General features: G+C 32.0%; 2 protein-coding genes across 2 annotated transcripts; one reads left to right on the top strand and one right to left on the bottom strand.

Moving 5' to 3' along the window:
- Positions 1-801: 801 nt before the first annotated feature.
- On the top strand, positions 802-23328 carry LOC132760517 (myotubularin-related protein 9-like). Its single transcript, XM_060752505.1, is given in 16 exon segments — positions 802-943; positions 3574-3738; positions 4178-4337; positions 5668-5819; positions 6347-6475; positions 7996-8152; positions 8929-9033; positions 9725-9850; positions 10439-10541; positions 16445-16583; positions 17404-17488; positions 18125-18194; positions 18950-19049; positions 19403-19456; positions 19458-19531; positions 20100-23328. Coding segments are annotated over 15 exon segments (1680 nt in total). The 5' UTR covers positions 802-943; positions 3574-3591; the 3' UTR covers positions 20179-23328.
- Positions 23329-25377: 2049 nt separating this feature from the next.
- Positions 25378-26915, bottom strand: LOC132760516 (MORN repeat-containing protein 2-like). The gene is made up of 3 exons (XM_060752504.1): positions 26771-26915; positions 26293-26533; positions 25378-25835 (listed from the first exon to the last, which is right to left on the bottom strand). Exons 1-3 carry the CDS (start codon positions 26898-26900, stop codon positions 25730-25732), a joined length of 477 nt encoding a protein of 158 aa, XP_060608487.1. The 5' UTR covers positions 26901-26915; the 3' UTR covers positions 25378-25729.

The raw sequence follows: 26915 nt of genomic DNA, 5'->3' as shown, positions 1-26915 counted from the left end.
AGCCCGAAATTAGTAAGTAACTCGAAATTTCGAGTTAATAAAAAACATACACTTGGCACTAATGCTCTTCCGTATATATTAGCTAACGTTTCTTGTAATTAAATTAAAAATTTTAGACCGACTTAAAGCTACATGTCGCCAGATGAATCAAAATATTTCGATAAAATCAAACTTGAGGAAAAATGTACTAAGAATAGATGTAAGAAAAGTTTCAAGATTCAAGTAATATTTTACATATTATGTGCGATTAATGACTGATTTTTCAATATTTACAACTATATATCTAACGATTTACTAACACAGCAAAGGCTTTTTATGCATATTTTGACCACTTTTTGGTAATTTAAGTGTTTTTTACGTGCAATTGATAATGTCTAAATCGCTTACTTCACACAGGTATATATACATTAACAATATTACACATTCAAATGCATTTTCAAAATTTTCATGAAAATTAGGATGAATCAGATGTGCCAAAATATTTTAAGAAATTCAACTTTGAAAAAAAAAGAACAATTATTAAAAGACAAGTAAAACTATCCACAATTCAAGAAATAATTTACATGTTATAACTTGTATGCAATTTATGACTGATTAAAGAACAGTATAAAATTTATCACCATATTTCTACTGCGTGACTAACGCAGTAAGGACTATTTTTGCAGATTCTGACAAATTTTTGTCAATTATCGTCGATTTCAAGTGCTGTTTGCAATTTGTAAATTACTTTCTTTGTTCATTTGACAATAATTAACTTTTTAATGCATTTTTTTTTCTCTCTGAAAGCCTATGTCTAAAATCAAATAATCACGATCTGACAATTCTTATGATACACCGGTTATGAATTGAATTATGCAAACTCGAATTGCAGTATTGCATTGAATTGTCATTGAAACCACTTTATAGAAGAACTGTTTTGTATCATACTTGAACTAAGTGATACGTGAGTTTCCTTATTTTTATTTCATGTAGCCATCTCTTTCTTTCACGACTGTTTGAATATGCAAGTATCATAGTTTTCGAATTGCTAAATATTCGGACAAATTAATTATTCACTTTAATTATTGGAATGTTTTCTTATAGAAAACTAGAGTTCGATAAGTTTTCGTTTAGAAAACACATTCCTTTCAGATGTAATGTTATATGATGATGAAGATAATTACAAACTGACATCTATTTTCACAATTAACTTCTTAGAAGACCATGTGGGCGTGTTGTAATTGTTATTGTGTAACAAACATGCATTACCAGAGACATAGATAACAGAGATAGGCAACTTCCTAGCCAGTTCAAATATCGCGGGTGCTAGTTCTGGCTTCCATAACTTTATATGTCACTTTTATTTTGACGTGCAACAGTAAAAGAACAGGTCTAGCAGTACTATAAAATCTGTTCGCTGAAGTCTTTTTAGCTACACTCGTGCCTGCTAAACTTAAACCTTGCAGCAAGTAAAACTTACTAACCAGATATCAAAATCAGTAAAATAATACATTTTCTGAAAGCTTGTTTATTTGTCTATGGCTGCAGGTAAAAATATTTACAGTTCCCATTTAAATAAATATAATAGATCATTTTGTAAAGAGAACTTAACTTAATATTTTTTGTTACAAATAATAATTTTTGTTACAAAACTATTCATATGGCAAAAAACTGACTCAGTGGGTATGTTCTGCCATGTCTTTCTAAGTGAAGGGCATAGAAAGCTACCAATATTTTAACATGCAGCAATAGATATAAGATTTAACTTTCAAATGGTATATAATATTAAAGGATCAAATGTATATCCATTAAGTTTTATTTGCTACAAAATGCCTAATTTTTCACTTTTTGATAGGCATGAGTGATATTTCAATGGAGTATATAGGAGCTGCTTATCTCTGTTATCTATGTCTCTGGCATTACTGAGTACTGCAGTACGTACTGCACTCCTATTTCAAGTACTGGTATTGATACTGAATTACACAAAGTTTTGCTTCTACAGTCCGACCCCGGTTATTCGACAACCCATTATTCGAATACCCGGCATTATCCGAAGTTGATCTACGGTCCCGTTTTCATCTCTATATAAACTAATATAAATACCAACGTATTATTCGAAATGCATTATCCGAATACCTCCTATTTTTCGAAGCAAAATTTCGGTCCCGATTATATCATTATATAAGAATTTCACACCTATTATTCGAAGCCAGACTAATTGGCACTGATTGACTCGCTGACCGTCCCGACTTGTGAAAAACTTTGCGGAAAAACTTCTAACAACGGTGCATGTATTTAGTTAATCGTGATAATAACGATTTGCGTGTACATTTTCAACTTAAATTACCTAACATTAATTGTACGCTTTTAATTGGACGGTTTAAAGCGTTCAAAATAATCATTTTAATTAGTGAATGAAACTAAACAAATGAAAATAAACTGTGATATTAATTGGACGGTTAAATCTGTTCAAATTAAGATTTTAATTAAAGAATAGATTGAAAAATTAAACAAATAAAAACAAACAACTAGCGAACTGTGTCATGTTTTTCTTTATAAATGTGAATTCCCAGTTTCTATTTCAAATCAGTGCAATATGTCTACGTTAGCACAAGATATTCTTGCTGAGCAATCTTGGATGTTTAATATTACCGAAATGCGTCTGTGAAAATTACATTTAGAAGTGAAAAATAATATGACTTTTCAAGTTGCTTGTTTATATGTTGACGAAGATAAAATATTAATATTACTTGTATAATGTTGAATACATTTGTAATGCATGTACGTGTACATCTATGATTTAAATCCTGCGCCGTGCCCGATGTTGTTTTTTTCTCTCATACGGAAGATGACAGCGATATTTTTAATGTTCATTCATGTTTATATTAACCTATACGCTATATGTGCTACAGAATCTGGAAATAAAATGCAAGTAGTTATGTTTAAGTTAACAATAAAAATATTTTAAACATTTATCATTGTTTATTTGTTTTTCTCGATTGATTACCGGTAACAGATGAGTTGTAAACATTTAATTCCGCTAGAATTTGCGATATGGTCAAGTGGTGTAGTTTTTGTCTATCACTATGTTCGGATTTGGATTATTCGAACCCATCGATTTTTCGAAGTAAATTTTCAGTCCCGAGAACTTCGAATAATCGAGGTTGGACTGTACTGGTACAGCATAACTGTCCCTAAACTTTGATGTACATAAAATATTGACAGGGGTAGATATCATTGTTAATGTTATCTTATACTAATTTATTTATTTATAAAAGATCAAAATTTTAAAAAATGAATCTTATTTAAGAACATCATGTTCAAAAATTTAAAAGGCATCCATGGGTATTTTATATAATTTATATTCTATAATATTTTCCAGGGCTGATCTTTCTTATTTATTTTAATTACAGGTGTCTGATTGCTCACTTTAAATCATGCAGTTTAACTTTTCCCCTGAAATTCAATTGAAATTAAGTTCTTGTGTATTTTTGCAAAAAGTATTGTGTGTTTTCCTACTCAAATTTTAAAAAGGAACCCCTTCCAATACCTATGAAAAAGCCCTGTTTGCTGACCTTGCTCCTTATGTTTCAGTTGCTGTTTAGATGAAGAATGGAGTTTGCAGAGTTCATAAAGACCCCTATGGTGGATGGTGTTACATTAAAGAAACCATTTTGTAAACCAGTAGATGGTACCCTTTGCATCACTGGACATCATCTCATTTTGTCCTGCAGGAAGGAAAACAAAGAAGAATTATGGGTAATAATGACTAGTTTGATTTATGGACACTGTTAGATGTAATTAAATAAATTATAACTGGCAATTTTAGATTACATGTAATTTATGTTTACTGTTGGATTTGATTGAAATATGGAAAATGTAAGATTATATGGAATAATGGGGAATTCATGTCAAATGAGACTTTTAGGTGATGTCAGATTACACTGAATTGTGGGTAAAGTCAAATAAAATCATTACAAGTGTTGGTAATTGTCAGCTTTATGTTAATTGTTTTATTTAATTTTTAGCAATGTTAGATTATTTAAAAAAGGAATTAATTGAAATGTCAGATGAGACTGAGATAGTCTGTACAACATTTCTATAGGATTCGTATCTAGATTGATGTCTTAATGTATGAAAAAACAATCACATTTCCATCCATTTATTAATTTATTTTTTCATTAACTATTAACAACAGCTGCTGCACACAAGTGTTGATAGTGTAGAGAAAAGGTTGATTGGATCAGGTGGTGTGATTTTTGTTCGCTGCAAGGATTTTACCCTCCTATCTCTCGATATACCTTCAGCAGAGGACTGTATTAATGTTGCTAACTCCATAGAACAACTGTCGAATATAGGTAAGGAAATTGGAAGGACTAACTTGAAGGAACTGGGAATATTAACTCAGACTTTTCTACCATTTGATGTAGGTCTGGACGAATAACATGTGTAAAATTTCAGATCATTTATTCACTCTGTTTTCCAAAAATATTTTTTTTATTGTGCAAAATGAACAATAATGAAAAGCGTTGCGATGCTAAAAACAAGTTAAAAATTAGGTGATAAAATGATTTTCAATTTATTTCTATGTTTAGTTCTTTATTATATTTTACAGATTTTTCCATTTTACGTGCATCACTTGATCTATATAAGAATTCAAAATCTTTGTTTTTAACCTCAGTGCAGCTCCTTTAAGTTTTATTATTTCAGCAAAGAATAACTAAATACAATAAAGAATTACTACAGTGTCTGATTGTCATTAATTATACTTGATTGTGGTGAAAGCTTGAAGCATATTTGAATTTCTCCCAAGTTTGCTTCTAAGAACAAACCGGTACTGGTGTCACATGAGGAAACATGGTGGTGGCCAAAGTAGGGCTTGATCTCTTGGTTGAGAGGCAGATACTATAACCACTAAGGGACCATTCCCAAAATTTTTGACTCTACTTTATAATTCAGTAATACAGATTGTGGCAACAGACTTAAGTCTCTCTTGGTTTCCAATGTAAATGCGGATTGTAGTCATTAGTTACTGTGCTGTGCATTCTCTGATAAGAAATTTGATTCAGGCAGCATGACTTGCATTGGAGAGAAAACTTCTCTTTGCTTAGGGGCTTGAATCTTAGTAAGGACATTAGCTAGCATATGATTTAAATGATGAAATATGATAGAAAGATGTATACCTGAAGATAACATGAAGGAAAACCTGAGGACACATAGAGTGATTCCTGAGGACACAAGTAGTGATACTTATGGACACATGGATGGAAACCTAAGGACACATGGAGGGATACTTGAGGACACATAGAGTGATTCCTGAGGACACAAGTAGTGATACTTATGGACACATGGATGGAAACCTAAGGACACATGGAGTGATTCCTGAGGACACAAGTAGTGATACTTATGGACACATGGATGGAAACCTAAGGACACATGGAGGGATACTTGAGGACATATGGAGAGATGGGTACCCTAGGAATTCTCTGTTGATAGAGTTGGAAAGTCAGCATTAGACCTTGACTTAAAGTGAAACAAAAAATACCAAAACTTTTCTCAGTCAGTCATACCATCATGGAAAGATTGTGAATATAAAAATACAACATTAAATTGTATTGTGTTTGTAAATTTTCAAAAGATTAATGTAATTTTATCAAGTTTTCTAAATGATTTGATTAAATTTTGCAGATGATGTAACATTGAAGTATCCGTTTTTTTACCGCCCATCATTTGAAATTCTTGAGGATGGTTGGCAGGCTTTTAAACTTGAGTCAGAATGGAGCAGGTACAAGGAATGTGCTGAGGAGTGGAGAATTACAACAGTTAATTCTGATTATAAAGTATGTATACATTAATCTTCCATATAAGACAGGATTATCTACTGTTCACTCAGCTCATTTTGCTGTTTTAAATGAAGTTGTACAAAAAATTCATATGCTACTATTATAAAAAAAGAAAGAAAAAAATAAAATATTAGTTTTCATAATTTTGTTCAGAATTTATGATTTATATGATATATGCAAGTAAATGAATCAAACACTGGCCGGCATCATTCGAGGGAATATCTAGCTCTTGTGTAAATGTTTTGCTGAAACTTGGAATAGCCTCCTTACTGCCATAAACATTTACCCTGGTGGTAGATATTTTAGTCTGTACCGTCAGCCGGTGTATTATTCTTACAATCTCTTAACTGATATAACAGAAAGAAATTTTGAGTTTTCGCAAGTTGAAGTAGTGCCAGGCCAGCCTTGCTTTCCTTATTATATAGGAAGCTTTTCTGCTCATTGACTTTACTCGGGTGCGAACTAGTACCTGAATTGTTGATGCTGAGAGGATTGTCTGATATTCCCTCTATTTGTTATTTCAGCTTTGTTTATCATATCCCAAGTCAATGTTTGTGCCAAAATCAATCACAGATGAAATGTTGGTGAAGATATCTCAGTTCAGGCAAGGTGGAAGGTTTCCGGTGCTCAGCTATTACCACCGAGATAGCAAGGTCGGTTCTGAAATTTGTCTATTGACTATGATTATCATAATGACCATTTGTAGTTGATTGGTAATTATTTGTATACAACAATGTGATTAAAACCATGTTATGATGAATTGAGATACAGTTAACTTATATTGCAACAATTGATGGTTGATATAAAAACCCAATATAAAACTGATGCTACTGTTTATTTTTGAAATGTTAAAAGTTCTCTTGGTGCTCAAACACATTTTTCTTTAAATGTGTTTGAAAGGCCAATGCTCATGACACTGTTAAATTTTTAAAAAACATTAGAAAACAATGATTTTGGCACATAAACAAGGTTAGCATTAGAAACACAGTACAACAGGTTGTTGCTAAGGTGTGTTGCACTAGGGAAGAAATTATACTGTTGCTTTAAAGAGATAGCCCAGGGTTCTATGATATCACGGTACTTAACGTTTATCAGAAAATTTATAAATATAAATATCATAACTGAATGAGATTTTTCTTCCATCTTATAATTGAACCTTTTCCAGAATTGTTTGTCAAAAAATTATTTCAAAAGAAGCAATAAAAATGACATTTTTCAGGATATTTTCAATGTCTGCCATTTTAGGTAATTTCAGAGGTGGTTACTATGGTATCAAGGTAATCCCCCCAAAAAAGTATGGAAGGATAGATGGGTCAAAACTTTTAAGTTAAGTTGTGAAAAACTTCCAACCAACAGTGAACTTGCTATAAAATTAAAACTATATGAACAGACTATATGTCAGTATATGTGTTTATGACATATTTTAATTGACTGTGTAAAAACCATTAAGGAAAATGGTAGTCAAATATGAAGGTTTTATGAAATAGTTTTCTTGCCACAAATACATTCATTATTCACCAAATTAAATTTATTGGCAGATGAAAATGAATCTAGTGTGCAAGTTTTACAAATATTAGCATCATCATGTGTCGCTTTTACTAGCAGTCACAGAAAATTTAAATACCTTGATATCACAGAACCCTTGATATCATAGAACCCTTGATATCATAGGAACCGAGTATTATACATGTAATGGCTTAACAGAAAGTACACTCTGAAGAGGTTGCACTGTAATACATGCTGGCATATTTTGATTGAATCTTAAAGAGAATATCATTGAATGTTGGTTTCTTACCACAGCCTGTTTCGACAGAAGCTACATACTAATAAACCCAGAACACTTGTATATTTTTGCACCACTAGTCAAGATGATAGACAATAGCATTGTTGTTTCATATACATGCAGTTTTCTCAAATCCAACGCTTACACAGATTTGTTAATGTTGCTGTACTTTTGTACCCTCATATTTGATTAGACGTTCTTTATATTTATATTGTCTATATACATAGCTGCTGCAAAGCAAGGAATTCACTTGAAATTTGTATCTAAGAAAGCAATCATGCTGTTTGATAAATCTCAATTAAGACTTCACTGCTGTCTGTGGAATAAGTCAGATAAACCAAACCAGTAATTTTCAGCTTGATGGATAAAGTTAAAGGTTTCCACTTTCAGGCAGTGTTAATGCGATGTAGTCAGCCACTAACGGGGACGAGTGGTAAAAGATGTAAAGAAGACGAGAGGCTAGTTAATGCTGTGCTCGGTATAGGGAAGCGTGGTTATATTATCGATACAAGATCGCAAGGCCTTGCGAAACAGGAACAGAAAACTGGTGAGTGAGATCATCGGAAATATAATAGCGTTACTAAATTAAGAGTACCAATCTTGAACTTGTATTATACTCTGGTGGATTTTACTATGCTGCGATATGATGAGGCTCAGAAGTGCCATGTGTGATTTGTTCTAATTAAATCCCTGATCAAATCCTACCTCTGTCAAGCTTTGAACATTCTTAAGCAAATGTTTGTTTGGAGACTTCTTGATAATATTTCAATTTAATTTTTTTTTGCAATGGCAAGATAGGAACACCATTTGAATGTGTCTGATGTATTGATGAAAATCAATATTCCCCTTTAATACTACATTTGTATTTTCTTAATATTTGACTATAGAATCTTACACAAGTTGCCATTTAAGACAAATTTAACAAACAAGTTAAGTAAATTGTTATGTATAACATTTTCTTGGACAAGTTTAATAAAATTTTATATTGTACTTGTATATGATTGACTACAAATATGAGATTCTTTTAATCACATGACTGAAAACATTAAAATTAATGAACACAAAGCTTTATGATTTATGTGCTGTTTATCTGGTAAAATATACAGGCAAAAATGTTGTCATGGAATATACATGAACATATTTAATAGAAAACAAGTTATGTGATGTGATAATTCTTATTATCACTGGTTGTTTCTTGTTGTTATTTAAATATCATGCATAAAGTATGATAATCAGATTGAACAGAAGTTAACAAAACTTCCCTTTTCCAGGATAGTGATAGCTCTATAATTTGGAATGAATTGTTTGTTAATTTATTTAAAGGTGGAGGGTACGAGCCCGAGGCCCATTATTCTCAGTGGAAGAGAATCAATCAGTCAATAGAGAGGCGCCATGTCTTCCATGAGTCTGTCATCAAACTAAATGAAGGTACGATAAACAATGCAGTGTTTTTTTCTTTTTGTTGGTATTTCCAATGAAGTGCCCTGTTTTTAATATGCTAAATATATTTAGTTTTCGCAAAGCAGTGTAGTGTTTTTTTCTTTTTGTTGGTATTTCCAATGAAGTGCCCTGTTTTTAATATGCTAAATATATTTAGTTTTCGCAAAGCAGTGTAGTGTTTTTTTCTTTTTGTTGGTATTTCCAATGAAGTGCCCTGTTTTTAATATGCTAAATATACTTAGTTTTTGCAAAGCAGTGTAGTGTTTTTTTCTTTTTGTTGGTATTTCCAATGAAGTGCCCTGTTTTTAATATGCTAAATATATTTAGTTTTCGCAAAGCAGTGTAGTGTTTTTTTCTTTTTGTTGGTATTTCCAATGAAGTGCCCTGTTTTTAATATGCTAAATATATTTAGTTTTCGCAAAGCAGTGTAGTGTTTTTTTCTTTTTGTTGGTATTTCCAATGAAGTGCCCTGTTTTTAATATGCTAAATATACTTAGTTTTTGCAAAATGTTGTAAATGATTATTCAGAAATAATAGTTTGTGTTCAGTCAAGACTATTTTCCCCCTATATACATTACTGCATAAAATTTTCCTTTATGGCTGGGTCCGGGTCCCAAAAGCGTAGATAATTTCTTTTATAAATGCTACAAAAAAATATTTTTTTGATCTCTATTTTCAGCATGTTCTGACACAGGGGCAAGTCAGGATAAATGGTTGTCTAAGCTAGAGTCCAGTAACTGGTTATCACATGTAAAGGATATCATCACATGTGCATGTCTAGTGGCCCAGTGTATTGATAAAGACTGTAAGTACAAACAAGAAGTTTACACAAGAATTGGGTATCGCTACTGCAAAAGTATTTTGATATTATCATGATATCTTTGTTGCATAGTATTATGATACATTTTGACAACATGTATGCAGGTAGTAATGTTTAAGTCTTTGTAAGTATATATTCATCAGTTCTATATGTGTTTGATCTGCTTTACCATTTTAAAGACTACAATCTTGACTAGAGCAAACTTAAAATCTTAACAAGCAAAATATATCCCTGATATAGATACCTTAAAATTGTGTTGCAATTATGTATTGTGATAGCAATAGATTTATAATTGCAATTCTTTGACATTTCAATAATTTTGGACCATCTTTATGTAATATGACATACTTAACATAAGATTCACTTGTTTTTGTGAAAGTAGCAATAATAACTTGGCTGTGTCACCAGCAAAAAGTCATGCGGATCTTCATGTAAGTGAAATCTGGTCAGATAATATACAGTTGGCTGTTATATTGTAGCTTCTGAAAAGCTTAGCCTCTGTTTAATAAGGAAAAAATACAAACTTAAAACGGTATTTTTTATCATTCTATAGATAATTTGTTCTACTTTTAGCGGCATGTGTGTTGGTACATGGATCAGAAGGTTTAGACACGACTCTACAAGTAACATCGTTAGCACAGCTGCTTCTTGACCATGATTGTCGAACTTTTACAGGGTAATGTTTTATGTTATATATGTCAACTTATCAAAGGTCATACAGCTCCCCTGGTATAATATTACGTATACACACTTTTTAGCTCGACTATTCGATAAGAATAAGTAGAGCTATTGTAGTCACCCGAGCGTCGGCGTCGGTGTCCGCGTCGGCGTAACCACTTATGTTAAAGTTTTTGTAATAGTTCAAATATTTTCAAAGTCCATTGACATATGGCTTTGAAACTTGGCACACTTGTTCACCATCATGACCCCAACCTGTAGACAGGAGGAGGTAACTGTATCAAGCATTTTGACAGAATTATGCCCCTTTTTCGACTTAGAATTTACGTTAAAGTTTTTGTAATAGTTCAAATATTTTCAAAGTCCATTGACATATGGCTTTGAAACTTTGCACACTTGTTCACCATCATGACCCCAACCTGTAGACAGGAGGAAGTAACTGTATCAAGAATTTTGACAGAATTATGCCCCTTTTTCGACTTAGAATTTATGTTAAAGTTTTTGTAATAGTTCAAATATTTTCAAAGTCCATTGACATATGGCTTTGAAACTTTGCACACTTGTTAACCATCATGACCCCAACCTGTAAACAGGAGGAGGTAACTGTATCAAGCATTTTGACAGAATTATGCCCCTTTTTCGACTTAGAATTTACGTTAAAGTTTTTGTAATAGTTCAAATATTTTCAAAGTCCATTGACATATGGCTTTGAAACTTTGCACACTTGTTCACCATCATGACCCCAACCTGTAGACAGGAGGAAGTAACTGTATCAAGAATTTTGACAGAATTATGCCCCTTTTTCGACTTAGAATTTACGTTAAAGTTTTTGTAATAGTTCAAATATTTTCAAAGTCCATTGACATATGGCTTTGAAACTTTGCACACTTGTTCACCATCATGACCCCAACCTGTAAACAGGAGGAGGTAACTGTATCAAGCATTTTGACAGAATTATGCCCCTTTTTCGACTTAGAATTTACGTTAAAGTTTTTGTAATAGTTCAAATATTTTCAAAGTCCATTGACATATGGCTTTGAAACTTTGCACACTTGTTCACCATCATTACCCCAACCTGTAAACAGGAGGAGGTAATTGTATCAAGCATTTTTTTTTACTATCAAGCACTAAGAATAGTCGAGCGTTGCTGTCCTACCGACAGCTCTTGTTAACTTACCTGAATAAAAAGTGGTCATGTTCATTGGATGAAATGCATATACATGTGCATCCATAATCAATATTTCATATATAAATTGCTGAAGCTGTTACATGAATGTATTGACATAAAATTCATATGCCTGTCATAACAGCATATCAGTAACTTTGCTGAGTAGCCTTTACCCGAGGAAAAATTAAATACTTGATTTTGTTTTCATTTTCTCAAAAAGTATGTAAAACAAAATATATGTTCAAATATATGTAATCGTTCTTGTTGACTTGTAGATTGTTTTGCCCCATTAGCCAGTTAACCTTTTTGGTAATCTTTATTTCTCAAAAAGTACCAAAGATATTCACTTTAAAATTTGAATATCAAATTTGGAATTCATTTCTAAAGGGTAGATTATCCTGAAAGCTATTTTTGTTTAATTATCAACCTTTTTAGCTCACCTGTCATTTTGTGACAGGGTGAGCTTTTGTGATCGCTTTTCGTCCGGCATCCATCCGTCGTCCGTCCGGCGTCCGTAAACTTTTACTTTAAATGACATCTCCTCATAAACCACTAAGCCAATTTCATCCAAACTTCACAGGAATGTTCCTTTGGTAGTCACCTTTGAAAATTGTTCAAAGAATTTAATTCCATGGAGAACTCAACCAAAAGAATGGTTGCCATGGCAACCAAAAGAAAAAACTTTAAATATCTTCTTCTAAGAAAACCAAAGAGCTAGAGCTAAGATATTTGGCATGAAACATTTTCTAGTGGGTGTCAACCAAGTTTGTTCAAATAAAAGCCCTAGGGTCAAAATTGGCCCAGCCCCAGGGGGTCATTGATTTTCCCTATATGTATATAGTAAAAACTTAAAAATTCTTCTTTTAAAGAACCCAAAGAGCTAGAGCTAAGATATTTAGCATGAAATATCTTCTAATGGGTGTCTACCAAGTTTGTTCAAATAAAAGCCCTGGGGTCAAAATTGGCCCCGCCCCAGGGGGTCATTTATTTTTCCTATATGCATATAGTAAAAACTTAAAAATCTTCTTTTAAAGAACCCAAAGTGCTTGAGCTAAGATATTTAGCATGAAACATGTTCTAATGGATGTCTACCAAGTTTGTTCAAATAAGAGCCCTAGGGTCAAAATTGGCCCTGCCCCAGGGGGTCATTGATTTTCCCTATATGAATATAGTAAAAACTTAAAAATCTTCTTTTAAAGAACCCAAAGAGCTAGAGCTAAGATATTTAGCATGAAACATGTTCTAATAGATGTCTACCAAGTTTGTTCAAATAAGAGCCCTGGGGTCAAAATTGGCCCAGCCCCGGGGGACAATGATTTTCCTTAAATGTGTATAGCAAAAACTTAAAAATCTTCTTTGAAAAAAACCCGAATAGCTAGAGTTTAGATATTAAGCATGAAACATCTTCTAGTAAGTGTCTACAATGATTGTTCAAATAAAAGCCCTGGGGTCAAAACTGGCCCTGCCCCAGGGGTGTCATTGTTTTTAAATATATATGTAAGAAAAGACTTAAAAAATCTTCTTTTAAAAAACCCAACGAGCTAGACCTTAGATGTTTAGCATGAAACATCTTCTAACGGTTGTCTACCAAGTTTGTTTGAATAAAAGCCCTGGGGTTTAAACTGGCCCCACTCTAGGGGGCCTATATACAGGTGAGCGACTTCAGGGCCATCATGGCCCTCTTGTTTGATATCTATATTTTCCTAATTTTTATCAACAAAAATCAAAGAAATTTACTTCAAACTTAATTTAATAGATATTGCTGTATATACATTTTGTAATAGATAGTTTATCTTACACCTGATTATGGCAGATAGGATTGAAATTCAATAGAGCCGATTATGGGAGGATAAAATCATGGGAAAAAATGCTGATGAAAGACCTCACTTTGAATGCCTTCTAAATGGCCAGGGTTTTAATGAATGCAGGATCTTGCATCATTTTATCAATAAAAGTTTTTTTGGGTGCACAATTCTCAAGCTCTCGCACCCAATTGGATTCATGAAAAATATGATGCTGGCTTAACCTGATAAAAAGTTCAAATCCCTTGCAGTACACATATTTTTGTTGTATGTAAGATATAATAAGTGTACCCTAGAGTCTTTAGTTTAGTCCTGAAATTTGTTGAATTATTTATTAGACCCCCAGTATCAGTGGTTGGACCCCTTCTATTACAGAACCTATAGCCACCGGACCCCTGAAAATTAAAAGTGGTGTTAATCCCAGAATGGCCAATTATTGCTTAACCCCATCTGGCATGTTGAATAATTGCTTAGATTAATCTACTTAAATAAATCTACTGGTACATTAGAAGAAGTGTTTTAGTTTCATTAGAAGAAGTGTTATAGTTTTTGGAAAAATGGTTAGTATACTTCTTCAAATGGTCCAAATAATAATTTTCAGCTAAAGATGTAGAAATATTCTTAATCTTTTGCTTAAGCTATGCTGATAGGTCAAGGAAAAGATTTGTCCTAGAATATTAGACAAATAGTTGTCCTACTGAACATTTTGTTGTGGGTCTTATTGAACATTTTTAACTGAATACATTATTTGTTAATCAATGCTTATAGAACTATAACATTTCCTAATGCTTTAGGCTATTAACTGAGTTTGATATTTTGTTTTTATGCCACCGCAGCATCTGCGATGCGGTGGCATATAGCGATTCACCTGTGTGTGTGTGTGTTTGTTTGTGTGTGTGTGTGTTATATAGATTATATAGTGAACTTCAAAAATCTTCTTGTGAAAAACCTCTGGTCCAATTTCAACCAAACTTGGCAGGATTGATCCTTGGGTGAAGGGCATCCAAAGTTGTTCAAAGAATTTCATTCCATGCAGAAATCTGGTTGCCATGGCAACCAAAAGGAATTATAAGAATAAATTTAAAAAATCTTCTTGTAAAGACCCAAAAGGCCTAGAGCTTAGATATTTTGCATAAAGCATTGTCTGGTAGACCTCTACCAAGATTGTTCAAATTATAGCCCTGGGGTCAAAATCGGCCCCGCCCCGGGGGTCATTGATTTTCACTATATGTACATATAGTAAAAACTTAAAATACCTTCTTGTAAAGACCCAAAAGGCCTAGAGCTTTGATATTTTGCATAAGGCATTGTCTGGTAGACCCTTACCAAGATTGTTCAAATGATAGCCCTGGGGTCAAAATCGGCCCCGCCCCGGGGGTCATTGATTTTCACTATATGTACATATAGTAAAAACTTAAAATACATTCTTGTAAAGACCCAAAAGGCCTAAACCTTAGATATTTTGCATAAGGCATTGTCTGGTAGAGTTCTACCCAGATTGTTCAAATGATAGCCCTGGGGTCAAAATCGGCCCCGCCCCGGGGGTCATTGGTTTTCCTTATATGTATATAGTAAAAACTTATAGTAAAAACTTTAAAAAAAATTCTAGCAATTGACAAATGCTAGAAGTTAGATATTTTGCATGAAACATTGTGTAATGAACCTCTAGCAAGATTGTACAAATGCCCTGGGGTCAAAATTGGCCCCACCCCCAGGGGTCATTGATTTTCACTATGTACATATAGTAAAAAAAAAAAACTTCTTGTCTGAAGGTACAAGGCTTAGAGATTTTATATTTGGTATGTAATATCATGGGTCCTCTACTAAAGTTGTTTTAATTATGCCCCTAGTGTTAAAATTGCCCTGCCCCAGAGGCGATAGTTTTCCTTATATGTATAAAGTCAAAACTTGAAAAACTTCTTCTCTGAATTTACAAAGGCTAGAGGTTAAATATATGGCATTAGACTTTGCGAAGTGAACCTCTACCAAGATTGTTCAAATTATAGCCCTTGGGTCAAAATTGGTTCCACCCGGGGGTCATTGATTTTCATTATGTACATATAGTAAAAAAAAAAAATAAAAAATATTTTTGTCTGAAGAAAACAAGGCATAGAGCTTTGATCTTTGCTATATAATATCATCTATAGGTCCTATACCAAAGTTGTTCAAATTTTTCCCTTGGTGTCAAAATTGGCCCTGCCCGGGGGCAGTGATTCTCATTATGTACACATAGTAAGAACAGAAAATAAAAACAAATGTTTTCTGAATGGGGAAAGCTACAGCTTAGATATTTGACTTGAAATGTTGTTTGGTGGACCTGTATCAAGATTGTTTTGAATTAAACCCTTGGGTCAAAATTTTGCCTTGCCCAAGGGGAAAGTGACCTACTTTCTTATCCTTTGATGTACAGCAATGAAATTTTGACCATGTGCACAGTTTAAGTTGTAAAATTGAACTTTGATATCAGGTGATCTAGATTTTGATGATGTGACCTACTTTCTTGTCCTTTGATGTACAGCTATGAAATTTGAACCATGTGCACAGATTAAGATGTAAAGTGAACTTTGATATCAGCTGACCTAGATTTTAACAAAGTGTCTTACTGTGTTGTCCATTGATATAGTCATGAAATTAAGGCTGTGTGAAAATATGACCTTCACCACCAAATTCACCAGACTCAAGTGCATTGATATATTCCTACTCTGATCTTTTATTGGATTAACAATAGATTCAACCACTAATCTGATGATAAGAATTAGATAGGTCAGGGATCTATGCATTATGACAATCTTCAATTGTATAGAAACAAAAAATATCTGTTCCTACACTACTATTTAGTGTTGTATTAATGCGGTGGCATAGCATTTTTCTCAAATGCAATCTTGTTGATTTTATGTTTGTAATGGGTTATAACTCTGATTTCTTTTACAGATTTGAAGCCTTGATTGAAAGAGAATGGCTGCAGGCTGGACATCCTTTTGCTGACCGATGTGCTAAGTCTGCTAATGCAATAACTAAATATAGACAAGAGTCTCCTGTCTTCTTGCTATTTTTAGATTGTGTATGGCAGGTGAGTGTGCTATATTTAGATGTGTTAAGATTGTGTTGGGCAAAGGAGTATGCTATATTAAGATGTCTATAGATAATGCTAAATTTAGACGTGTAAATATTGTGTTTGGCGGGGGTATGTATTATATTTAGAAGTGTAAGGCTTGTGTTTGGTTGGGTATTGTGTACAACTGTATAGGGCACTCAGATTATGATTATGAGAATGGGCTTATTTTCTCTGCAGTCTAGATGGAAAAATAGCATACAGTGCTGAAGGTTGAATTTCAACTTTGACTTAGCATAATTTTGTATATTTAGTTTGCCATTTGGCCTTTCAAAAACCTAGTAATGGCACTCTTCATATTAAATAGGGGCCTCCATGCTTGGATGGTTAAGGTCTGCAACTTCAAGCCACTGGTCTGGTATGTCTTGGTCATGGATTCGAATCCTGTCAGGAACTTTGGATTCTTCTATGTGAGGAAGCTATCCAGCTAGCTTACGAAAGGATGTTAGTTCAATTCAGGTGCCTGCTTGTGCCTTAAATATTTCACTAAGGGGCACCTTAGGTCTTCCTCCACTAGTAAAGTTGGAAAGTTGCCATATGACCTATATAGTGTCAGTGTGATTTAAATCCAACAAAAAGGAAATAACTTATGAAATCACTGTACTATGTCTGTTAGAATGAATGGACCTCTAATTGTAATATTAGCCGGTAATTTTGTCATTTAGAACTCTTAGAGACATTTCTCCTTGATGACAAATATACATTTAAATATTAAATAGGAAACTTTTGGTGACCTTTGAAATACTTAAGAATAGAATGACTTTTGTTTATTGTTTAGATCTGGCAACAGTTTCCATGTTCTTTTGAGTTCAGTGAAGATTTTCTGATACTTTTGTTTGAGCATGCGTACTCATCCCAGTTTGGTAAGTTCAGTGATTTATTATCATATGAAGTTATAATTGAATTACATTGTTAGTATTTTATCAAATTAGGTTCCGGGTTATGTAAGCTTACAACCTGTTTAAGCTAAAATATGCTCATATTTGACATTAGAAAATATTGATAATTTCTACACAGTAAATATATACTTAACATGTTTAGACTTCACAATATGTAGATATGGTATGTTTTAAATTCTACACACTATTGGTGGTCACAGTTTGAATATATAGTGTCATTAAAAAAACACAGGTTTTTTTTTTTAAGAAAAGACCAACTTAACTAGACCTGTAATATGGAACACAGCTTCCCATACATACTTTATTTAATCATTTATTCAAATTAGACATATTCAATAAGAATTTTATATAGATTTCGATAAATTTCTGTGATAAAAATATTTTACTCAAAGATGAGCATGGTTGGATATAAACCTGTCAAACTTTTTTACAATATAAATTTTGTATTGTTATTGTACATGCATGTATAAAATATGCTGTAAAAACATAAACTGTATTAAACAACCAAAATTTGTGATTGGAAGAGTTAAAAAAAAATATAAAAATATTAAGATTAATTTTGAAAGTTTTTAATGTCATAGCTTACAAATATGTTTTCAGGAACATTTCTGGGCAACAGTGATCAGGAGAGGAAACGTCTTAGATTAGAAAGCAGGACTATATCACTATGGTAACAGCTTAGACACACTCTTCATGAAAATTTCTCTGTGACAGATGATCTAAATCTAATGGTCATATGTCTTTTACTGCTGTTTTTTAATCATTGGGTATTAGTAATTGGTCACTGGTCACTTACGGCAAAGTTGTTAATTACTGGTTTGTTGTTATCCAGGAGGCTGGTAAGGTGGAATGACTGCCAAAAAAATTTGGCCAAAAATGTGTTAAAATGAATGTTAGAAATAGACAAACAGGAGCTTAATTTTAACATCTTGTCACCAATATCAATAAAATTTACTATAAACAGTTCCAAATTCAAACCAGTGTAAGTCTGTGTCACTCATATATAGGTGGATAAGGTTACTGTGAAAGTAGTTATTTTTGCAAGAAAATAGACCTTTGCTTTTTTGGCATCATTAAATTTTCATAAAATTCTACTTTCAGTTCATGGCAATTTAGAATGTTTAATTAATTTCTGAAAACTGTTTTTAACTGGTACATAAGGAGCCTGTATGGCTGAGTGGTTAATAATTTTAATCCACTTCCCTCTCACTGCTGAATGTTTGAATCCCTTTAGAGAAATTTATTTGAGGTTGACCGTTGCTTAATCTAGCTATCTTAAATAAGGTCGGTAGCTTGACTCAATGCTAAATTTATTTGCTTGAACTATTGATTTACATTGAAGTTTATATGTTATAGGCATTTTTTTCTCTTTGTCAGTTATTTGTATTGGGTGTTAGATAAGTTATTTATTTAATTATTTTTCAGGTCATACCTTAACAGGCCTCAAGTGATAGCAGGTTATTTGAATCCCATGTATGACCCTAACCCAGCTGTTATATGGCCATCAGTGGCCCCTCAAAGCTTGGTATGTAATTTGAGTCAGATATAGTATAATACTGTTTTGAATTCAATATTTTTTTGCAGATAATTATTGTATTACATCTCTTGTCTTAGATTTATGTGCATGTGAATTCATAAAATCTTGCAGATTTTTTTCTTTAAATTTATTTTCACTTACAGTTAAATCTGTGAGCAAAGGCCATTCAAAGATGAGACCAAACATGGCCTTAGCGACAAGTGGTCTTCATTTGGAGGTTATCTTGTTTTACTTAATCAATAAAATGTTGTCTGAGAGTGGTCTTTCTTTAGTCAGAGGTTGTCTTTAACACAAGTTTGACTGTAACTTAAATTTAAGAAATTTTGCATATTTTGTTACAGTGTTTATGGAGTGGACTGTATCTAAGGTCACAGGTGAACCAGGCCAAACAAAGTGGAGGCATGGACAGAAATATCTAAGATAAGAGAGTATGACAAAGAATTGAGGTTAAAGGTCACAAAACTGCGCCGGTAAATATGAGTTTTTGTTTTAGAAAATTATTAAAAGCAAGAAAAATGAAAAGAATATTTTTATTATTGTCACTTGTTATATGTTATAATTATATCAATTAAGCTGATAAAAGTATGCTATAGAATGTTATTTGGTACAATAGAAAATCTGTCTGGGCAATGCACAATACTCTCAAAAGAGAAAAATGAACCAGTAGTAAAAGTTTATATCTCTCTTCTTGGAGTCATGAATCATGATTATAGATTAATGATCAGCAATAATCCCTATTCAGTTAGTAATTTTCCTCAAAAACTAACTTGAAAGATAGCCAGTCTTAAAATTCAACAGATTATCAGATACACCTGATGAAAGAAAATCTTAAATCTCCAAAATTCATGGTAAACATGTACCTGTACACTGATAAAAGCTGTCTGACAAGTTTTGTTATTATCAGTAGCTGTTGTAATAGGATTAACCTGTGGGTGAGGGGTAACAATTAAAAGTTGACTTTAAAATATATTTAAAGATGTGTTATTTTTCTCCAGCAGTATAAATTGGAATTATGTAATAGTTTACATATAATTACAGGCAGTTAGCGAGTCTAGAGAAAGAAGCAGTGAACTCTGGGGTTATTCTACCAGCCTCTCTAGATGCTGATGTGAAATAAGAAGAGACAAACCTAATCAAGACAGTGAAATACCCTACTAACTTAGAAAGGAAAATTGAAAAAAAAATGATTGAAATAAAGTGAAGGAGACAAAATGTGATAATGTATGATAAAAAAAGTATAATACTGATGTAATATTTGACATGGTGAAGTATAATATTTAGGTAGCCTTGCTTCTGTGTTTTCTGTTAATTTAAGATATCTGTAAAAACACGTAGAAACACACATAGTGTATTTTTCAATTAAAGATATATATACTCTGTTGTAACAGATTGGTAAAAGCACCTTTGTGATTCTATTTGGAAACAAAAAACAATTATCTTGAACTGCTACAGGAAAATTAGGTTTTATGAGAAGTTTTGAAATTTATTTAAATCCTACCAGCATTGTTTCGATCAGTTCTCATGAAGCAAAGACTGTTATAATATTTTAGGCGTTATATTTTTATGAATTATACGTTTTTAAGAGAACAGAAGGCTTATTAACTTCTATGTGCAGAAGGCTGAGCAGTGGTTTTCCTATACACTACCTTCTTATCGAAATTTACAGACACACTATTCTTTAAACTGAGCTACTTAAGCATGCTTTTTTTAAACCAATTACAAATAGTTCAATGTAGTTTATACACTTAAATTGTTAGTTGTAAATCTTTAGAAAAATGTACTAGTCTATGCCATTATAGAGTATTCCTAGTGATTTATAATTAATTTAGTAGCATTTCTGGGTAATACATCTATCTAAATTTTCAATGACAAATTTTTGTTTTATACAAAGTCTGTTATACGCAATTGTATTATTGTTATGTCACATTCCATGATTATGTTATGAAATGTTTTACTATGTATATGTATGTATATTTGTTAGAAATATATAGATACAGTATATTCCCATAATAGTGGATTCCCACCTATCAAAAAAAATTATTTTTTTCATTTTTGCTAATTTAGTATAATCTTTGTCATCATATCAAATGTGGATGATTTATTTAATTTTTTTTATTATTATTATAATTATTATTATGTTTTCTTTTATATTATAATTGTTTGTTTTTTTAGTATTTTTGAATTTATTATGTTAAATGTACATTTTTGTACATTTTGTAATTGATGTTTTGGACTCATAATGGCACAAAAACATTAGTTTTCAATTTTATACATTATGTTATGCACAAAATCATTGGTTTTCAATTTTATACATTATGTTATTCATACTTTCCTCTCCATTTATTTATCATATTTACTAACTCATAAGATTGGTTTTTACCAGTCAATGTATTTGGTAGTAACATACACCCCTGTCTTATAGGAGGACCGACTTACAGATGAGCAAATATTGTATGAAGTAAAATACACATACTATAGCTAGCATGAGCACTTTAGTATTTTATAATTTCTTTGTACTGATTCAAAGGTCTTACAAAGCTTTTTTGTAATGTCGATTATTTTACAGGACAGCCATTACAACACAGCTGCATCAGATTGATAAATAATTTTCAATTTTCATTAAAGAAAGTAGTAGAGATTTGTTTTAAATACTATAAAGTTATAAACAGATTATTGGGCCACAAATATAAAAGGTTGTTTCCAATATAGCTTTCACTTAGTGTTATGAGTTATATAAGCTTGCAACCATATTGTCTGTCAAAAATCCTTAAAACAAATTGACTAAGGTCAATTAAATAAATCTATAAATGAAAAATTTTAAGTATAGAATGAGTACATTGCTGCATTAAGACATTGTCTCTCATCATCCATTATGTGATTTTTGGTAGTGAGAATTCAGTGTTTCATGCTTTATACTGTTGACTCCTCTCTTCTTTTTGTGTATGTTTTTATAACTCTTTATTCTGTATAATCATAGACTCTCATTTCACACTCAGTACTGACAGTTGTACAATTCCCAATCAGAAGCATTTTGTTGGGTTTATTTACTCAGATAGCAATACTTTTTTCACTAAATTAACCATTAATAATTATACAAAAGCAGACCGTCCATGCCTAGTCTATAAAAGATAATTTTGAATGTTTGTTTTCTAACTTATCAGACTAAATTAATTTAGCCATAGAACTTTTAAATCTGATAATCGTTTCCTTATGTTCATGTAGGTCACATTTATAAAATGCGTTTCTCTTTGTTGACTTTTTACACTGAAACAAACATATATTCTCAATATTAACAGCTTTATGAAAATTCCTCCACAAGCATATGGTGGAATTTCTTCCTTTTGTTAATGATACGTTATTTTAGAACAGTTTATATGCTTGTTGCTTATGGTTAATCAATTTTTCTTTCCATTAGACCATTTTTCTTAGCACCTTAATTAATTGAACAATACAGGAGAAATAGCTGGTGTGCTTGGTACATTCTTTTGATTTTTACCCTTGGCTAATTTAACAGACGCTTTCAAATGTTACTTTCACAAAGCTTAATAAATTACCTCAAAGTTACTTCAAGGAAAAGTAGGAAAATCGGTTTAAGCCTAAGTGACATTGACCAATGGGTGAAAGTAACATTTGAAAGCATCTGTTATTGACATCAATATTTTTGTTAAAGATAATACTATGCTCAAATTTCATCTTTGGAAATATTTATAATTGCTACACAGTGTCTTTGTAAATATGAAATAAACATGTTTTGACTTCACACAAAGTAGATATGTTGCGTTTAAAATTCTACACACTATAGGTGGTTACAATATGAATATATAGTGTCGTAGTTGTTTTAAGAAAAGACCAACTTTATTGACCTGTAATAGGGAATGCACCTTCCAATACATAATTAATTCATTCTTTTATTCAAATTGGAAATATTTCGTAAGAATTTCATAGATTTCAGTAAATCTCTGTGATAAAAATATTTTACGCAAGGATGAGCATAGTATATCTTTAAGAATTTTATTAAGTTTTATAACCTGTAAATTAAGCATATTGCAGATAGTCTTCTATTGACTTTGGTATTGTATTTTCTTGACACAATGTTAACCTTTTTGCACTCAAAATGATCAGAATAAAACTTTGCTATTGTTTCTTGGCTAAACAATGTTATATTGTACACAATGTTATTTTATATTGTCAAATGCTGTTCAACACAGGGCTTGTGCAATATTTATGTTCCATTTCTATGCTGTGATTAAATAGGAAAAATTGTTTACAGGTTTTTTACGTCATTTTTTCTTCTTTTCTCTTCTGCCTCAAGTCGTAATAATCATAGTACTCTGCTTTAAAAAGTTATCGTGTTTTTCTGTCAAGTATATCAAATTTGTAACACACAGAATCTGATGCAAAGGATAATCAGAATAAATTCTGTTCTGTGTTGGATTTGAACTCAACTCGCCCCCATTGTAATACAAACACTTAATCACTGAACCAGGATTTGATTTTCAAACACTGTTGTCAAAGTTTGTATTGTTAGCAAAAAAAGATGGGAGTTTTTTTCTCCTCACTTAACATTTTCATTTGTAAGTAGAGTTGAATATAACCGAGCCTTGACTAAGATCAAAAGTAATATTAACATTGAGCAATATATTGGGTCAGAATGCCAGCAGTGAACAGACAGTAAATCAAGTTTATCTGAATCCTTGGAAGGGGGGGGGGGGGTGACTGGGTTTGTTTGAATACATGTAGGTTATTATACTTTCAAAACAGGGATAGTCTATTTTACGAATTCATTATGATCAGGGAAAAGTATTTTGAATTTTATATCCTGGAAACTAACATTTAAAGCAGGGTTATTAAATTTGATAAAGAGTGGGAAGGGAATATGAAAATATTATCCCTTAATCTAAGGCATTTGTGTAATGGTTAACGAGTTCAGCTTAGACACAGGAATCTATCCTGGTGTATGGGATTTATTTCAACATTGTGTTCAGATTTGAACTTGGGATATCTTCGTGTATGGGAATTTATTATCTAAATAATATATGTGTTTAAATATATAAAAAGACTTGATTTACCAATACCGGTAGTTAATCATCTAGAGAGGTTTTTCAAATATGCAATCAACCTGGCTCTTTGCAACTGAGGTTTTCCATCTTCAGGAAAGCTGGAAAGTTGCTATATGATCATAAAAGCATCTGACTTAAAACCCAACAAAAAGGAACAAATTAAACATGGCTCTATATACACTTGTATGGGGGCACAAGCCAAAACTTATCACCAATAGCATTGAATGTGTTTATAACATGTATAAGTTGGCTGGCATAACTTAAATTTACTGCATAATTGTATAGGCATCTTTATAATGCAAGATGATAAAGGAAACACATGGTTTAAAACATTTAATGAAATTATTAAAAACAATGTTTGTATATTTTATAATAAATTTATTCTTCATATGACAATTAAAATTTAAAGGAGCTCCACTGAGGTCAAAAAGACAAAAAGCATAAAATTTGAATTCAATTTCAATTAAATAACAATAAACAATATCACAAAACAAATGCATATACAGCCGAGCAAAAGGAGCTCGGAGGGCCAGTGCAAACTTGTTCGCAAGATCGGTAGTTAGAGCCAACCCAAGTTGAAGTATTATCACATATAAATAAGTATAATGTATAATATTGACAATTATTTACAACTATTTTAAAGGCCACTCAAGTTCAAAAACAACTTGTATAACTCTATCATTCTTGTACATAAGTAAATATGATCTGCTCTTCCTACAAAGTTTGAATTTGTAACATTATTAATATTCAAAAATCACAAACCTCTGTGAATTATTACAAATCAATAAATATTAAAAAAAATCAAAGAAGAAAAGATATTTGACTTTTTAAATGTAACTCTCAGGATTAAGAAAAATTTAAAGGTCAACCTTACTGTTTTTAACACTAAATAAGTATTAAAACTTCAAATTTCTAGACCTAAAAAACATCTTGTTTTGAGTTCTGTCCCAGAGAAATATCTTATTGACAATGATTGTTTACATTTAAGTGGATTGAACTACAATGGGCACATTTTCCATTAGTATTTCAAACTGTATTGTTAAAAATAAAAGAAATATATCATTTGGATATTTCTTAAAAATATTACGTGAAAGAAAAAATGTTGATAAAGGTCTTTGATTTAATATGACAATATTTATGATGAATAATAAAATTCTGTTCAAGAACAATTTATTACCTGCTATATGTATATGAATATATGTCATATCAGATCATGTATCTCACACTTCCCAACAACATTCATATATAATTCATTCATGTCTGATACTAAATACTATCCACATAATTATTTATAGTAATATATAGACTTTGATTATAGACCAAATCCTTTTAACAAAAAAAAGCAAAAACTCAATACTTTACAAAATTTGTACATATTCTGCTGGAATCCAAAATTTCACTCGTGTGAATGAAACAAAAAATAACATTATAAAAAATATTATTCTTTTTTTTATTTTTGAAGATATTTTTCTCTCTTGAAAAAAAAACTGAACAATTTCAATCGACCTTTTCCAATTTAATATTGTCTAACAGACTTTTTTTAGATAAAATCTAAATTTTTCATGTCTTTATTTGTTACACAATTAAAAGTTAATTCTGGTTTGAAGATCAATCCAATCTTATGTGAAATTGTAGACCCGGTGCAGCTTTGTACCGGAACTGTCCGGTCCACATCTGATTTTCTGTGTCTGTAAAATTGCCTTTACCCTCTAATCTGAAATAATGTTAAAATAAAGACATCAGCTTGATATCTACAAAATTCATAATGAACAGTTCCAAAAAAATTAAAGCTGGACAAGTCCATGAATCATAATTAGTCATGTACCAAAAAACAAATGAGCCGCGTCACGACAAAACCAACATAATGGGTTTGCGACCAGCATGGATCCAGACCAGCCTGCGCATCCGCGCAGTCTGATCAGGATCCATGCTGTTCGCTTACCAACTCTATTACAAGTAGAGAAACTGATAGCGAACAGCATGGATCCTGATCAGACTGCGCGGATTTGAGGCTGGTCTGTATCCATGCTGGTCGCAAACCCATTATGTTGGTTTTGTCATGACACCGCTCAAATGATGATGCCTGAATAAAATAAAGTTCATTTTACTTTAAGCTAATCAAGTAATCAGCTTTGTCACCTATATAGGTAAAACTATGGTCTATACTTTACCTATTTTCATGAAATTCTCCTTCGTAGCTGGAGCCATTGGGCCATGTATAAACTCCATGGCCGTGGAACTGGTTGTTGACAAATTCTCCTGTATAGAATGAGCCAGAATGATGTGACAATTTGCCATTTCCATTCATTTTGTCATTTGCCCATTCACCGTCATAAACACTGCCGTCAGTTGTTGTATGAACACCTTGCCCGCTTCTGATGATACTGCCATCTTCTTGAATGTATTCACCCTCTGTAATCAAGTTAAAATTAGATACATTACCATCACTAATCTTTTAAAACATTGTATGCTACATATGATAACTAAATTAACATTAAGAAAATTACTTATCTAGATGCGAGCACCCCGTGACACACAAAATGTGTGGTGATTCTTTGATATAACTTGAAAACCTTTTTAAAAAAACCCTGCCTTTAAAGACACATCTTTAAAGTATATTTACAAGGAATAGCATTGACTATTATTTACCGTATTTGTCTCCATTTGGGAACACAAAAGTTCCTGACAGAATGGCAGGTGGACCATCTTCCACTTTCTTCTGTCCTTTTTTCTCTGTAACAGACAATAGTAAAAAGAGATCATTTGAAACTGGTAGCATAATTTTATGTGGGTA

This window comes from Ruditapes philippinarum, unplaced genomic scaffold (assembly GCF_026571515.1).
Source record: "Ruditapes philippinarum isolate M1 unplaced genomic scaffold, ASM2657151v2 ctg7170_1_1_1_1, whole genome shotgun sequence".
NCBI lineage: Eukaryota > Metazoa > Mollusca > Bivalvia > Venerida > Veneridae > Ruditapes > Ruditapes philippinarum.
The sequence above is the reverse complement of the archived record's forward strand: the minus strand, read 5'-3'. Positions and strand labels throughout refer to the sequence as shown.

Excerpts from the sequence above, each read along its gene's own strand:
- LOC132760516 (XM_060752504.1), bottom strand. The coding sequence starts at position 26,900 with ATGCTACCAGTTTCAAATGATCTCTTTTTACTATTGTCTGTTACAGAG. Across the intron at positions 26,534-26,770 it reads CCCAAATGGAGACAAATACG|AGGGTGAATACATTCAAGAA; the intron begins GTAAATAATAGT and ends ACTTGATTACAG. Across the intron at positions 25,836-26,292 it reads GGAGAATTTCATGAAAATAG|ATTAGAGGGTAAAGGCAATT; the intron begins GTAAAGTATAGA and ends ACATTATTTCAG.